This window comes from Muntiacus reevesi, chromosome 2 (assembly GCF_963930625.1).
Source record: "Muntiacus reevesi chromosome 2, mMunRee1.1, whole genome shotgun sequence".
NCBI lineage: Eukaryota > Metazoa > Chordata > Mammalia > Artiodactyla > Cervidae > Muntiacus > Muntiacus reevesi.
The window spans coordinates 177,664,229-177,678,505 of record NC_089250.1 but is presented as its reverse complement, the minus strand read 5'-3'; the positions used below and the strand labels follow the sequence as shown (position 1 = coordinate 177,678,505).

The following is a 14,277-nucleotide window of genomic DNA, read 5'->3' as shown; positions in this document are numbered from 1 at the left end:
CTGGAGTACCCACTCTGAGTAGCAAAGCACCAGAGAACCTGAGTTTCTCTCTGAATGCAGACTTTTTTAAGTCTTAGAAAGTTTCTGTTCATACCCGGTAGTGAAACACTGAGTCGGGAAGGAGGGCGGGGAGGGGCTGCCTGGGGCAACGCCTGCTCACGGGAGAGAAGGCCAGACTCCCTCACCCGAACGCTGAGCTCTCTCAGGCTGGTTAAGGAGGGCCCGGCCACAGACGGGCCGGCTCCCCTGGGAATCCGTGCTGTCCTGGATCCCCTGATGTGTGCACCTTTCTGCTGTGCGCCCAGTCGTGTCTGGTTCTTTGCAGCCCCATCGTCTGCAGCCCCCCAGGCTCCTCTGTCCATGGGATTCTCCAGGCAAGAATACTGGAGAGGGTTACCATTTCCTCCTCCGTCTTCCCGACCCAGGGATCGAACCACTGTTTCCTGCACAGCAGGTGGAGTTTTTATCACTATGCCACCTGGGAAGCCCTTCTACCAGTACACACTTTATAACAATTCATAAAAGGCCACACACCATGGCTGGAAAGGAAAACCAAAACCTTCTGACAGCAGGATGAGGCTCGAAACTGGAGCCCCAGGTGACCACGTTCAGCATGGACAGCTGGCAGCGGTCACCTGGCTTGCCTGACAAGTGCGCCACTGGAAACTCTGAGAATGGGTTGAGATATTTCGTTTCTGTAACCCTTACTGTAAGCTCAACTGCTCTTCATGAAATGGGATTCACAATTTAAACCACGTCTGGCCAGTGCCTCTCTTGGCTTGGCCCACCTCTTCCTTAAGGTACTCTTTGTTCTTTCTTCAATAGACTTGTTTTTGCCATGGGGAAAAAACAAAACAACTCCATGTTGGACTTTCTGTTTTCCCCAGTATTAAGTAAGTCGTACATACATTTCCAGAGTCCTGGAAGAGCTCGCTCTGCAGCAGCTGGATGGCAGATGGCCTCTGGGCTGAGCTCTTTCTGGTTAAGTGCTGGATGTACTTGGCTTGGACGGGACACCTTTTACTGAGGGCCTCGGGGATCTGTCCAGTCCTCAAACCTGTTAAAACGTGTGCTCGCTCCATTTCTGTCCCAAATGGCTGAAAGAGCTCCAGCAGGATCACGCCCAAGCTATACATATCTGACTGGAAAACAGGGGAGATGGTCATTGAGTAGTGAAATACACAGTGACACCTGTGAAACCCGTGGATTTGGAAACAGTTGTTGACTCGCTATGTCATGTCCAACTTCTTGCGACCCCATGAATTGCAGCATGCCAGGTTTCCCTGTCCTTCACTGTCTCCCGGAGCTTGCTCAAACTCATGTCCATTGAGTCAATGATGCCATCCAACCATCGCACCCTCTGTCCCCCCCTTTTCCTCCTGCCCTCCATCTTTCCCAGCATCAGGGTCTTTTCCAACGATGCAGTTAGAAAGTGAGGCTTTCCCACTATGGCTGTTTGATGTGAGAGAAAATCTACCTACCTCACTCCACCATCTCCAGAATCACTTGGATGTCAGAGCTTCCCCTCCATTTACTGTATTTTCTGTTATTTCCAACTATGGGTAAACCCACAAACTGGGTAAAAGGGAACCAGTCCTACCTTGGCATCATACTCGGATCCCTCCAGTTGTTCGGGGGAAGCGTACAGACACGTACCCACTCTGGAGGTGTGTGTTGGCGTCCCTGTGATTTGAAAAGTCAAAGATGAAGTCTGGCAGGGTTAGCACCGTCCACGTGAAGACCCCTGACCCCGAGCAGACACTGCAGCTCCCAAGCTGCTTTTTAAAATCGCACCTTTGTTATTAAGTCTTTATTATTCTCTTTAAATATTAACAGTGTCCAACCGTGTCTCTCTCTCTTTTTAATGTAAAAACAAACCAACAAAAACCACCACCAAAACAGACTTACTCGCCCCATCTGCACCGCCCCAGTCTGTGTTCTTCTGGATGATGTCTGCACAGGCCAGGCCAAAGTCTCCTATTTTTACTTGCTGATCAGGGCCATGAAGGAAAATATTTCTGGGCTGTAAACAAACACAATACATCAATTCCCTGTTCTCCTAAAACAAACAGTGAAAATGAGATGTTGAGACTTCTCAACTCAGGAGTCAGCAGCCCTTCATGAATTAACAATGAGAACAGTGGCTCTCAAACTCGGCCACACTTCACCGAGGAACCTGAAACAAACCTCAGTGTCCAAGCCGCTCCCTGGACTAACAGAATTCCGGGGGGTGGGCATGGGCTCTGACATTGGTTTCAAGTCCCCAGCTTCTAACATAGAGCATGCTTGTATACAAGCGCACCTTAGCCCTGCTGAGACCTCAGAATCACTGAGAAGCTTTTAAAAAACTACTATCCTTTCAACAAGTCAAAGCTGTTGATTTTTCTTTTCTTAATAAAAAAAAAAAACTGTTTTTTTTTTTTTTACAGCTCCCAGATGTCTCCTCTGTGTCAGCCAGGGCTCGGAACGACCCGGCCACACTCTGAACATGTACATTTTGCTCTGTTGAAGCAATCACTGCAGATCCAACACGTCTACCTTGGGGCTACCCCTAGACCAGTGCAAAAATACCCCTCTGCTGGAGGCAGGAGGAATTCCACTGAAAACTGAAAAATGCTCAGGTTAAAAGTCAGGTTTTCTTAATTTCAACACAGTCATTTGTTTGGAGGCTTCCCTGATGGTTCAGTGGTTAGGACTCCGAGTTTCCACCGAAGGGGACGCGGGTTCGATCTCTGACTGGGAAACAAAGATCCCACAGGCCTCATGGCCTGGACAAAAAAAGATTTATTTGAATGTATAAATTCCCCTATTTTAGCTTCGTCAGTTTTCTTTAACAGTAGCTGAATGGGAAGAGAAAACAGAAAAAAACAACCTTTGTACAAGATGACATTCTGAATACGTTTTTATGACTAAAGAGAAAGTCCTGGAAACGGCGCTTCTATTGGCGCAACAGATACAGGAACAACAGGTGAAAAAGTTGGACTCTGAGGTAAAAATGCGTTGTGTTCATGGATACGATTCTCAGCAGTTCTAGGTCAGTTCTAGAACTGAGCTGGAAGAACCCCAGAGAGTGGGACTGACGATTCCGTCCTGCACCTCCCCTGAATCCCTAGGTTCCCCACTGGAGGCTGTGCTCATGGGAAACATAACCGAGAGAGGCAGCAAGGGGCGGGCGGCCGACGGGCCCCAGGCCCCGGGGGGCGGCACAGCGGCCACAGTGCACGTCCAGCTCTGCGAGGCCATCATGCAGCAGGACTGCGCCGCGCTCCGGGCCCTGCTGAGGAGCCACCCCGTCAACCAGCCCGTGACCGTCCCGGTCGACTCCACGGGTTGTGGCATGGGCCACTCCAGGCTCTACCTCAACCAGGTACTTGCCTCCCCTGCCCGCTCGCTCACTGCCCTCAGCATGCCCCGGGCTGCGCAGTGCGTCCTGGGCCATTTTCTGCCGAGTCGAGACACCCCCTTCCCAGGGACCACGCAGGAAGCGGTGTGACCAGAGGCGGGGCTCGCCCAGCTGGAAGAGCCTTCCTGTCACCCTCTCAAGCGCGCCAAGGCTACATCTGTGTGCTGGGGTCACGTCTCCCTTTCTTGCACATGCTTTTTTCATTGTCTGAATTTTTATACAATGAGTATTACCTTTGTCATTTTTTTTTTAAAGTCACCCTCTGCCCTAATCTTGCAGTCATGCTATAAGGTCACTACATACATCTTTTTTAAGAACTTGGGTAAACAGCTCTGCTAATCATAGACAACATAAGCGGCATTAACTTGGAAACCCTGAAAATGCAGAATTTACTAATGATACCAAAATGATACGGCAAAGCAGTAAAAAACACAGAACCTACTTGGCAATGACCCTCTAGGTTCATTTAAATTCGAAGGAACTTGATAGCAATTACCATTAACTCTACACAATGAGCTCATCACAAGAAACGACTTTCAAAGCTTTAAATTGTATCTGCTGCCTTGGTAAATCTGCATTAATGTAAAATACAGATTTTTATAATACAGAATTGACTAGCTTGGGGTCATTTAAAACAAGCAAAAGAAAAGCATAATTTCAGTGCAGATAGCAGAAAAATACTGAATTAAAGAGATACTAAACATAATTAATCCCTTTGAGGGGGATTAACATAACTTATTTCCAACTACACTGGGCTACTTGTAACGTATTTCTCCCCCCAAGGAGACGCTGTCCTTCATCCCCATCCACCTGGCAGCCAAATACCTCAAGGCAGAGAGTCTGCTTTGTTTGCTGGAGCTCGGGGCTGACCCAGAAGTCCGGTAAGTTAACGCAACAGGCCGCAGTTCTGAAAATATGAATAAACGAGGACACGCAGGATTTCAGTGTCCTTTCCCCGGTCACGTCTGGACTCATCCATTCTCCACCAGTGATGGACTACAGGTTACCACGTTTTGAACAAATCAGTTTCTTTACTGACTAGAGAGCCTCTGAAAAACTGGAAATAATGTGAGAACACAACTCAGTCAGCCCACTTAAAGCAACCTAGGTATTAAGTGCTCAGCAGTGGTTTCTGCAAAATGAAGTCCCTGGTCACAGCCCTCAAGGAGTTTAGTGACTTAAGTTAGATAGGAGAGACAAGAAAATAGAAATAGGCAGAGATTTTCTTGGAAAGAAGTTTATCCTGCTTCCCAATATATCTTCACCATCTAAACCAAGGCTGATTCTTCCTAAGTGTCCTATAAATACCATCTGAATGAATGGAAGACGTACACGGTATAAACGAAAAGTAAAGCCCCAAATCCTGATTGTGCTCCAGAAGGGTCCCCAACACATTGTGCCGTCACCCTCCCCATGAGCCCCACCAGGGTCTGCAGAACCGCTCACCCTGTGAGTCATCAGCTCCCCCACCCCTCCACCAGGACTCCTGGGTACACCTTCCTCGCCTTGGGTGGGGCGGCAGACCTCTGGAGAACTCTGCCCCCCGGCCTGTTTAGGAGCTCTGTCGGCTTGATCCTTCCACATTTGACTGGAAGCTCTGCAAGGTGGGGATGCTGCTATTTCCCCACTTCCCTGTCGTAGGGCTTACGCTAAATCCACACAGGTGAACTGAAAGTTATCCAATTCCAGGGGAGCGGTCAGATGTTCCTAAGAGACCTTCCCCTTTCTCTGCCAAAATCAAGGAGTTCTGAAGGCAATCATGAGAGACTTCAGTAACGGAGATGAAGGCTGAGTTGTCAAACCCTTGCCTGGCCTGGGGTGGAGCAGGTTCTGAGGGTGACTCCAGAGGCAGCCCCACCATCTGCACGTGGGTGAAAATGTCAGGTTACAGGAGCAGGCGTGGGGCCACCAGGGACCGAGTCGGCGGGCGCCCTGCCCCTTCATGGCTCACTTCGGTGGGAACCTCTGGCTCATGCAGGGGTCTGGGCAGTTTTACTGACTGGCTGCTAACTTTGCACACTCCCCTCGGGAGGGGCTGGGACACAGAGGTAACTGAGATGCAGCTTGGAAGAGGCCACGAATCTAGCAGGAGTTGCAGCTGACACAAGCTGTGACAGGAAGCTGGGTCCCTCTGTGCTGTGAGGCATACCACCCTGTCCCCTCAGAATGCTGCGATACCCCAAGAAACTAAAGAGCAATGCAGACTGTCAACCCATCTTTCGGGTAATCACAGGGGACTATCATAATCATTTCCTTCATAAGCCGTAGCTCACGCCGCCAAGCCATCCCCACTGTGAGCTGAGTGTAACCTGCCCTAAATGCCTATTCTAGGGACACGGAAGGCCTCACCACCCTGCACCTGATGCTGCTGAACTGGCCCATCACCTCAACCACATGGACGAAGCCGAGGGACGGGATCCAGATGATGCTGACGGACATCCAGAGCAACGCCGTCCTCTGCCTCCGCATCCTGTGTGCGCATGGGGCCCAGGTGAATGCGCAGGTGGACAGCGGCCGCAGGCACTGCCCGCTGCACCTGGCCACCATGTACGGGACCCACCTGGTCCCGCCCATCCTGGCACAGAACGGGGCCCAGGTCAACGCCCAGAACGGGTCCAGCATGACGCCCCTGCACATGGCTGCCGACAAACTCAACAAGGAGATGATGGAAACGCTGATTGCCTGGGGGGCCAACGTCAACTGCGCCATCTCCTCCACGGGCAACACGGCCCTGAAGCTGGCGGTGTGCACCGCATCAAGCAAGGCCGGCCGGCTACTGGCGGCAGGCCTCGGCTGCATTCACTTGCTCCTGGTCCACGGGGCCCAGGTCAACGCCCAGGACCATGACGGTCAGGCCGCCATTCATGAGGCATGTTTCGGAGGCAGGGAGGCGATCATCAACCTCCTGCTCAAATTTGAAGCCAACGTGAACATCTTAACAAGAAACGGGGAGTCTCCGATATACATGTACCTCCAGCGTGGCTCCAACATACGAGACACAGCCCTTCTCGCCAGGTTGCTCTTCCACTCTTACCCTCTGAGGCTGACCAACCACCAAGGAAACCTGCCTGCAGGAATCCTGCTCCCAGAATTCCACCTCCTAAGGGAAACCCTCCTAAAGCTATCTCAGAAGCCCTTATCCCTGGAAGACATCTGTAAAAGAAGTATCAGAAATATTTACGGGGAGAAGCACAAACAGCTCTTGAAGCGACTTCTCCCGGGGAAGATCTGGAATTCTGTCTATGGTTATCACGACTTAGCTCATCTCCTGAAATAAGACCTCCAAGCTGCACAGGGTCAGAGCTCCAGTGACTCACTACCCTTTCTGGCTAGACATGTACCCAGAAACACCTACACCGTCACCTTATACAAATGTACAAACTACTGGTTCTTAAAGCTTTTCAAAAAATAAAGTGATTTGCACAGTAACTTCTTCTTCCTAAAAGTCTTTTAAGAGCATTTTCCAGGATTTCTCTTTTGCCCCCAAAAGCTAAGTAAATTAGTTTAAAACTCTCTGCCAAAAAAGGAGGGCTTCTCCAATGGCTCAGCAGGTAAAGAATCTGCCTGCAATGCAGGAAACACAGGAGGCAGGGGTTCGAGCCCTAGGTCAGGAAGATCCCCTGGTGGAGGACATGGCTACCCACTCCGGTATTCTTGCCTGTGGAATCCCAGGGACAGAGGAGGAGCCCAGTGGGCTGTATGTAGTTCGAGGGGCTGCAAGAGGGTCAGACACGACTGAGCAACTAAGCACCCCAAAGCAGTAGATATTTTTTCCTCTTTTTCTGGCTGCGCCAAGCAGCTTGTGAGATTTCAAGTTCCCCAACCAGGGATTGGACCCTTGCCCCTGGCAGTGAAACATGGAGTCCTAATCACTGTACCACCAGTGAATTCCATTTTCTCTCTTGACAGTCTTTTATAAAAAATTGCCATAGTTACTGAAGTTTTTTAAAACATCAGGAAAAAAATCCCCATGTTAAATTTCCTTTAAGAGGAATAATTATAGAACCAGATTTTACCTCCAAGGTGGAAAAAAAATGAGTATTTTTGTCAGCATGAAATATCTTTAGCAAAATGAGTTATATTAGTACTCAGAGCACCCTCAGTATTAACACCTGAAATGAGCTAGAATTTTCGAAGGCCCAAAGATTATTCCTTTTAAATTTTACTTCAAGTTTTCATGTTCCAGACCTATGGAATGAGGACTTACGTAATATAAATGTAATGATAACCTCCGAGGTAAATGAACAAAGGTACACAGTCTCATTTAATTCAATGAACTGATACCCAAGGCATCCCAGTAAGCAGCTGTCAATGATTGAATCTCCCCCTCTTACCTTCAGATCTCTGTGTACAATTCCCATGTTATGTATGTAAAATACACCTTCCACCAATTCCTGAAAAATTTTTGTTGCAACACTGGCCATAACATAAGGACCTTGAAGTTAAAAAAAAAAAAAAGTTTCACTTTTCTAATAGTTTTTCACTCATTAACATCAAAATGTAACGAATGCAGTTACAAATACATTAACATGTGACACTGATACAACATTCAGATTTTCAGCACTTCCCTAAGGACTCATTTCCCAAGCAGAAGCTGTGACATCAACTGCTCACAGGGCTGGGATGAGCCACGCTCCTCCCACAGAGATGAGCACACAGCACTACAATGCACCCGCAGCAGGACAAGGGTACACACAGCTCCCGTGGGGCCCTCAGGGTGCCCCAGGCCCCAGCGACCACGACCGAACTGAGCCAAGTCTGGCACGTTCCAGTTTCACGGGAAACAGAGGGGCACTGAGCAGCTACTGGAGAGAGACGCTGCATGTCCTCCTCTCTGCTGGAAGCTAGTCTTAAGATTCTGAATAGGCCAACTAACCTGGGTTTTAGTCCAAGTAAAGGGTCCCAGTGTCATTAGGAGTGAACAGCAAATGACTAATTATACTTAGTTGAGTCTTTGCCTAAAATCAAGTCGTTCGCATCCCTTATTTTGATAATCTATTATAATAGTGAAGTTCAACTTTGGCCACACGCTAGAATCAACAAGACAATTTTCACAAAATAGACCAAAGGCCAAGTCCTAACCAAGACCAATTATATAAAAGTTATTGCTGTGGGTTCAGACAACATCCTTTTTAAAAAGGATTTCACTTTTAGGAAAAAACAGTCTTAGATGGACAAACTGAGGAGACAGTGCCCACCTGCCCCACACCCAGCTTCCCTGCTGTCAACACCTACATCAGTCTGGTACATTTGTCACAGTTAGTGCACCGATCCTGCTAAGAGTCCATGGGTTATTCAGACTTCCCTAGTTTTTACCTAATGTCCTTTTTCTGTTCCAGGACTCCATCCAGGACACCACATTACAATTAGTTGTCATGCCTCTTGAGGGTCCTCTGGTCTCAGACTTTTCCTGTTTATGATGACCTTGACAGTTTTGAGAAGTACTGGTCAGGTGTTTTGTAGAATGTCCTTCAACTGGGATGTGTCTGTGTTTATCTCGTGATTAGACTGGGGTTATGGGCTCTGGGGAGGAAGACCACAGAAATACGCTGCCCTTCTCCTCAGCTCTTCTCAAGGGCATATACTAGCGACATGAGTTATCACTGCTGACATTGACCTTGACCACCAGTTTAGGGGGTGTCTGTCAGGTTTCTCCCACTGCAGAGTTATTCTTTTTTATCGACATGTTTTTGAAAAGTTCCCCAGGTAATTTCAATGTGCAGCCTAAGTTGAGAACCAGTGTGGTAATATTTCACAAACATTAACCTAACGGAGTTATTTCTAGAGGATATGCTAGAACTGCAGGTGCTCTGGATCTTGAGGGACACAAACTTCTGACTACATACCCTTCTGTAAGGGTTTCTTTCAAGGTCTCTTGTTGTAAAAGCGTCACATTTTCAGGCTAAAAAGCTAAAATATTTTAATTTTTTCCCTTAAAAACATTTTAAAGACCTTTACCACCTAAAATCCCTAACCTAAATTCTAGCATATTACTCCTGTGCTGTGTGCTTAGTCACTCAGTCATGTCCGACTCTCTGTGACCCCAAGGACTATAGCCCACCAGGCTCCTCTGCCGATGGGGACTGTCCAGGCGAGAATACTGAAGTGGTTTGCCATGCCCTTCTCCAGGGGATCCACCCAACCCAGGGATCAAACCCAGGTCTCCCGCACTGTAAGCGGATCCTTTACCATCTGAGCCACCATATTACTCTTAAATATTAGCAAACTATGTATCTATGACAGTGAATGTTACTCCCTCCATCGTGTCCAACTCTTGGCGACCTTGTGGACTATGGCCCGCGAGGCTAATCTGTCAATGGGATTCTCCAGGCGAGAAAACTGGAGTGGGTTGCCATTTCCTTCTCCAGGGGATCCTCCTGACCCAGGGATCAAACCCGGGTCTCCCGCATTGCAGGCAGATTCTTTATCGTCTGAGTAACTTCCAAACAACCTACTTGCTTTTAAAATTGTGATTTTCTTTTCTCCCCCCAATCTCAAGCATCCGGAGCAGACAATCTGCCTGCCTGTCTCTCCTGGCCAGGCCCTGGGACACCCGCGGTACTCACAGGCGGACTTCTCCGCACTCTGCCGGCCCCGCCCGTCTCTCTCGGAGATCCAGTCCCACAGCGACAGCTCGCAGAGCTGCATCTGGATGTGCAGCATCAGGCGGTACTGCACCTAGGGGGCGACATGGAGCAGGCGCCCATCTGTAGATGCGCTCACCAAAGGCTCCCCGCCTGCTCTGGGCCGAGCGCTGGGCTCTGGGCTGAGCGCTGGGCTCTGGGCTGTGGGCAGAGCGCTCGGACAGACAGGCCTACCCAAGAAGCCCGAGGTCGAGTGAAGGAGATGGGAGGGAGGAATAAAGCAATACCGAAGATGGGATGTCATCACTGAGAGGTGGAGGGTAGGCCCGGCTGGGCTTACGTAGGTGGCAAATGGAAGAAACTCACAAATGTAACAGAGGCCGTGGGCCCAAAGCTGTTTAGTCTGCTCTCAAAATACAGTTTTTAAAGCTAAGATAGAGTATCGGACTGACTGTATGGTATTCCACCACTCTATGGATACCCGAGTGCACACCCGCTTTGTCTGACTTCAGTGGAACGGAAATTAACCATTTGTCTAAGAAAAAAGTAAGCAATAATTAAGCTCACTGCAGCCCATTCAGAAAGACTTTCAAATGTATTAACAGAGCAACGAAAGGATTTCTGATGAAAAGTCCCTTACACTCAACTCCTTTAAAATTCAGGGGGACCTACTCCAAATTTTGTGCTTCGTCGAAAACACATGCACAGAGCCTCATGTTCCTGGACAGCCAGAATTAATTCTACGTGAATATATGGATGGTGTCTAAAGTTTTATGATCCCAACATGACAGACTATGGGTAGACCCTGCTAATGTTACTCAGTGAAGGTGAGAGCACGTGGGGGTCTCACCAGCATTATCAGTGGAATCCTAACTAGTGTAATAAGACCCTGAAAGATGACCAGGTGACCCCACTAGGACAGTCTTCTAAAGTCAGATTCCAAAAGACAGAAAATCTTTCTCCATAAATACATTTTGAGAGTAGGAAGCTAACATACCACAAAAAGAGTGTGCGTGATACTTCCCACCCCGAGGTATACATATGAAACGTCTAGAGAAGGAACGGGCCCGGGCAAGGAGATCAGGAAAGGGCACGCGTTAACTGCAGGAAGGAGGGGAGGCCAAACACCAGGGCCGCAGGTTAGGGGAGACACGAGCAATGACACAGACCACGAGTGCAGGAGGGCTACGGGAGAGACGCGGAGGAGAAGCCAAGGAGGGAGCCAGCCTCGGAAGGGGGCTGCCGGATCTAACCGCAGGGCTCCACGCCATCACCACCGGGAAACAGCAGATCAGCAGTTCCTGGGAAAGGTACCTACCTCTGTCTGCCCCAACATGTTGAGGTTTTCTTCAGAAGATTCCTCAGTGGATGCGAAGTTCTCCTCTGGGTCAGAGTTATGCCGAAGCGACAGCCGACGCCCAACAATGGGTCTGGAAGACCCATCAGTCACATCACTTTCGCGGCGCTCAAGTGAGGATTCAAAGTCACCAGCGTCTCTGGCGACTACACTGGAGCTGTAGTTCACCAATCCATTATTCTGATTGTCTTCAACACCAGGTTCTCGTAAGGATTTTTCTTCTTCTGAGGTGAATTCGGCAAAAATAATGGATGAGCTGTTACTTCCATCACTTTTAACCTCATAATGAGCGCTGCAGGGGGAAAAAAAAGTAAAGATAAAAATCAATGTAAAAAAAGGTCAAGAGTACTACCTCAACTGTTCCTTCCAGGCTGTATGTATATCTTACTGGTAAACTAACAAAAAAAGACAGCCAATCTGTCTAGCAGTAGTAATTACTTAAAAATACTGACAGGAAACACTTGAGAGGAGAAAGAAGACAGTTTAACATTTTGTAATAAAAAGAAGAAGGAAAAAAAAGAAGAAAGTCTAAAACACTCCTGAGCTCCTTGATTGCAAAAGGCAACCCAAGGAGGTGACAGGATGTTAACGTCTACCGCATCAAAAGATGCAGCAGCCCACGCGTACCTGGGGTCTTTCTGGTCAGAGATCACCTCCAGGGATGGCAACTGGAGAGAAAGTCTATCTGCTGAAGAGAAAAAGAGTCTTCAAAGCTGCTCAGCTTTCTAATTTATAGTCAAAGCAGTGCTAAGATATATAACTAATACCAAATGAGACTACAAGATAACAATGTCATGACCTGGTAAAATGCAAATCCATCGAGCTTAGTCAAAGGACTGGCGGGTTTTAGGACAGATAAACACAGAGCTGTTCACCTACACAAGGGCCCAGTGAACTCACGGGGCGGGACCCACAGTAAACATTTCAGGCTCTGTGGGCCCCAGGGGCTCCGCTGCCCCATGCCACTCTGTTGTGGAGTGCCAAAGCAGCGGGGGCGGATGCACTCCTGTGAGGCTGGGTTCTCACACACTTTTCTTATTGGCAATGAAATTTGAATTTCACATAATCCTTACAAAATATTCTTCCTTTGATTCCTTCTAACTCTTTAAAAAATATATATATCAGTTTGTGGGATGTGCAAGAGAGGCAGGCCCATAGGCCAAAATTCACCAGCCCTTCAACTGTGTCTTCTAAAGCCACTCACCTTGCCTGTGGGCCACGTGAACATGTTCTATCCAGGCCGTGTGATAGCCAACGATATTAGGATGCTGAAGACCAGCCAGCACCTTAACCTCCCGCAGGACCTGGAGAAGATACATACTCAGAGCTGACTTCTACTGACAAATCTGTTACATGTTTATGGGGTCAAATACGACTTGTTCCCTCTGTATGAGGAATCGAAATGATCTTAAAATGATGGGGACACTTTTGTGGGAGAAAAATGCAGTTGTTTAGCAACTAAAAACCTTACATGCATATGGTACTTTACACTTCTCATGGTTCATACATAATCATTCTCTCACTTCATTCCTACAACTTAAGTCCAGCTCTCCAACGTAAGTAAACCATACTTGTCACCACTATTTCAAGGGCAAGAGACAGAAGTGGCTTAGAGGACTAGGTCATTTGCTCAGGACCACCCACCATGTCAGGGAGGAGCTGGACCTGAATTGAGCATCTGTGTTTTTCCCAACAAACCTGTTACATATTATATATAAATAGTTTACTTAAAAAATTAACTTCCCCAGCAATGACCCAGAAATGTGGTCAATCTGAAGTGCCTATAAAAAAATTAAGTCTTGATGTTTATTTTATTGTAACGCATTCTTAGTAAATTGTTAATCCATACAACCTACTATTTGCCAAATACACACACACACACACACACACACAAACTCTTTCAAAAGGACCTAAATACTCAATTATTCAAAATAAGTAAATGTTTTAAATCATACCTTCATGCAATCTGTTTTAGTTGCACCCTTAATCAGGATTTTTTTAATTGCATAGTACTGACCATCTAATTTATTCCTGACCTAAAAAGTAGATGAAAAGACAAAGTAAACTATACCATTAAATTCCAACTGAATAAAGACAGATCTTTTCAACTTGACCTTAGATAATCCAAACTAGTCAAAGAGATAAAATTACACTACAGATGTGAGTCCTCTTAACTACATTTAGGGAAGTCAGCCATAGTCAGCCAGACTAAAAGTTTTTTCAAGTACTGAGAATGTCGTGGTTCTGAGAGTTGGACGGGGAGTCCAACTCCTAGAAGCTCTATGTTTGAAGAATGGGGATGTTCGCAAAAAAGCTCTGTGAAGAACACAGCAGCATAAATACTGTTTCAAATAATACATTTTTAAATAAAAATTAACCATAGAACAAAACTCAAAAGGTTTCCGGACTCCCCCTAAATAACCAACATGGTTAGACTTAAAACCTGCCCATGTCCTTAACAAATGACAAATCTTAATAAGAGAAAATACACAATTTCTGGAAATTTCCTTTGAGCACTTTAAATGACAATGAAAACATCTTCAAATACAATACGTTGTTTAGAGTAGGAAGTCAGAACGAATATGTGGAAAACCACCTTGTACACTCTTCCATATCCACCTTTTCCTAAGACGGCTAGCTCTTCAAATTCATTTAAGTAACGTGAGGTCTGGGCTTCAAAGGCTACTTCCCTTGATCTGAAAGTTAAACATAACCAATTAATGCCAAAACATGAGAGAACCACAACATTCTAAGATAGTTCATGCTCACTGTATTACTGTCCTGGGAAACCTCGTTTATCACTAAGCTGGAATGATTTGGAAAGGATGAGCTAAAACGAAATTCTTCACTCTCTATGAAGAAAGCATCTGCTAATAAGCAAATCAATAGCATAACAGAGATAGCAAGGGGATCGTTAACCTAATTTTACCAGC

At 47.0% G+C, this 14,277-nt stretch overlaps 2 protein-coding genes across 8 annotated transcripts in view; one reads left to right on the top strand and one right to left on the bottom strand.

Annotated features, from left to right (window-relative positions):
* Positions 1-14,277, bottom strand: part of EIF2AK1 (eukaryotic translation initiation factor 2 alpha kinase 1) — a 32,192-nt gene that overhangs the window by 2,534 nt on the left and 15,381 nt on the right. For 4 of the 7 annotated variants that reach the window (XM_065923779.1, XM_065923778.1, XM_065923775.1 and 1 more), the window contains 11 exons: positions 13,941-14,040; positions 13,300-13,380; positions 12,549-12,648; positions 11,972-12,032; positions 11,306-11,636; positions 9,970-10,081; positions 8,720-8,827; positions 7,738-7,838; positions 1,909-2,023; positions 1,601-1,683; positions 909-1,142 (listed from right to left, as the gene is read on the bottom strand). In XM_065923779.1, coding sequence (XP_065779851.1) covers positions 909-1,142; positions 1,601-1,683; positions 1,909-2,023; positions 7,738-7,838; positions 8,720-8,827; positions 9,970-10,081; positions 11,306-11,636; positions 11,972-12,032; positions 12,549-12,648; positions 13,300-13,380; positions 13,941-14,040 — 1,426 coding nt within the window. The remainder of the gene's footprint in view (positions 1-908; positions 1,143-1,600; positions 1,684-1,908; positions 2,024-7,737; positions 7,839-8,719; positions 8,828-9,969; positions 10,082-11,305; positions 11,637-11,971; positions 12,033-12,548; positions 12,649-13,299; positions 13,381-13,940; positions 14,041-14,277) is intronic. The other 3 variants (XM_065923776.1, XM_065923777.1, XM_065923781.1) reach the window with 3 other exon arrangements.
* Positions 2,054-6,933, top strand: ANKRD61 (ankyrin repeat domain 61). The gene is made up of 3 exons (XM_065920200.1): positions 2,054-3,367; positions 4,187-4,284; positions 5,735-6,933. Exons 1-3 carry the CDS (start codon positions 3,137-3,139, stop codon positions 6,678-6,680), a joined length of 1,275 nt encoding a protein of 424 aa, XP_065776272.1. The 5' UTR covers positions 2,054-3,136; the 3' UTR covers positions 6,681-6,933.

Bases quoted from the DNA above. Each gene is read 5' to 3' on its own strand.
- ANKRD61 (XM_065920200.1), top strand. From the start codon at position 3,137: ATGGGAAACATAACCGAGAGAGGCAGCAAGGGGCGGGCGGCCGACGGG. The intron at 3,368-4,186 runs GTACTTGCCTCC...TCTCCCCCCAAG, and splicing joins CCAGGCTCTACCTCAACCAG to GAGACGCTGTCCTTCATCCC. The intron at 4,285-5,734 runs GTAAGTTAACGC...TGCCTATTCTAG, and splicing joins GGGGCTGACCCAGAAGTCCG to GGACACGGAAGGCCTCACCA.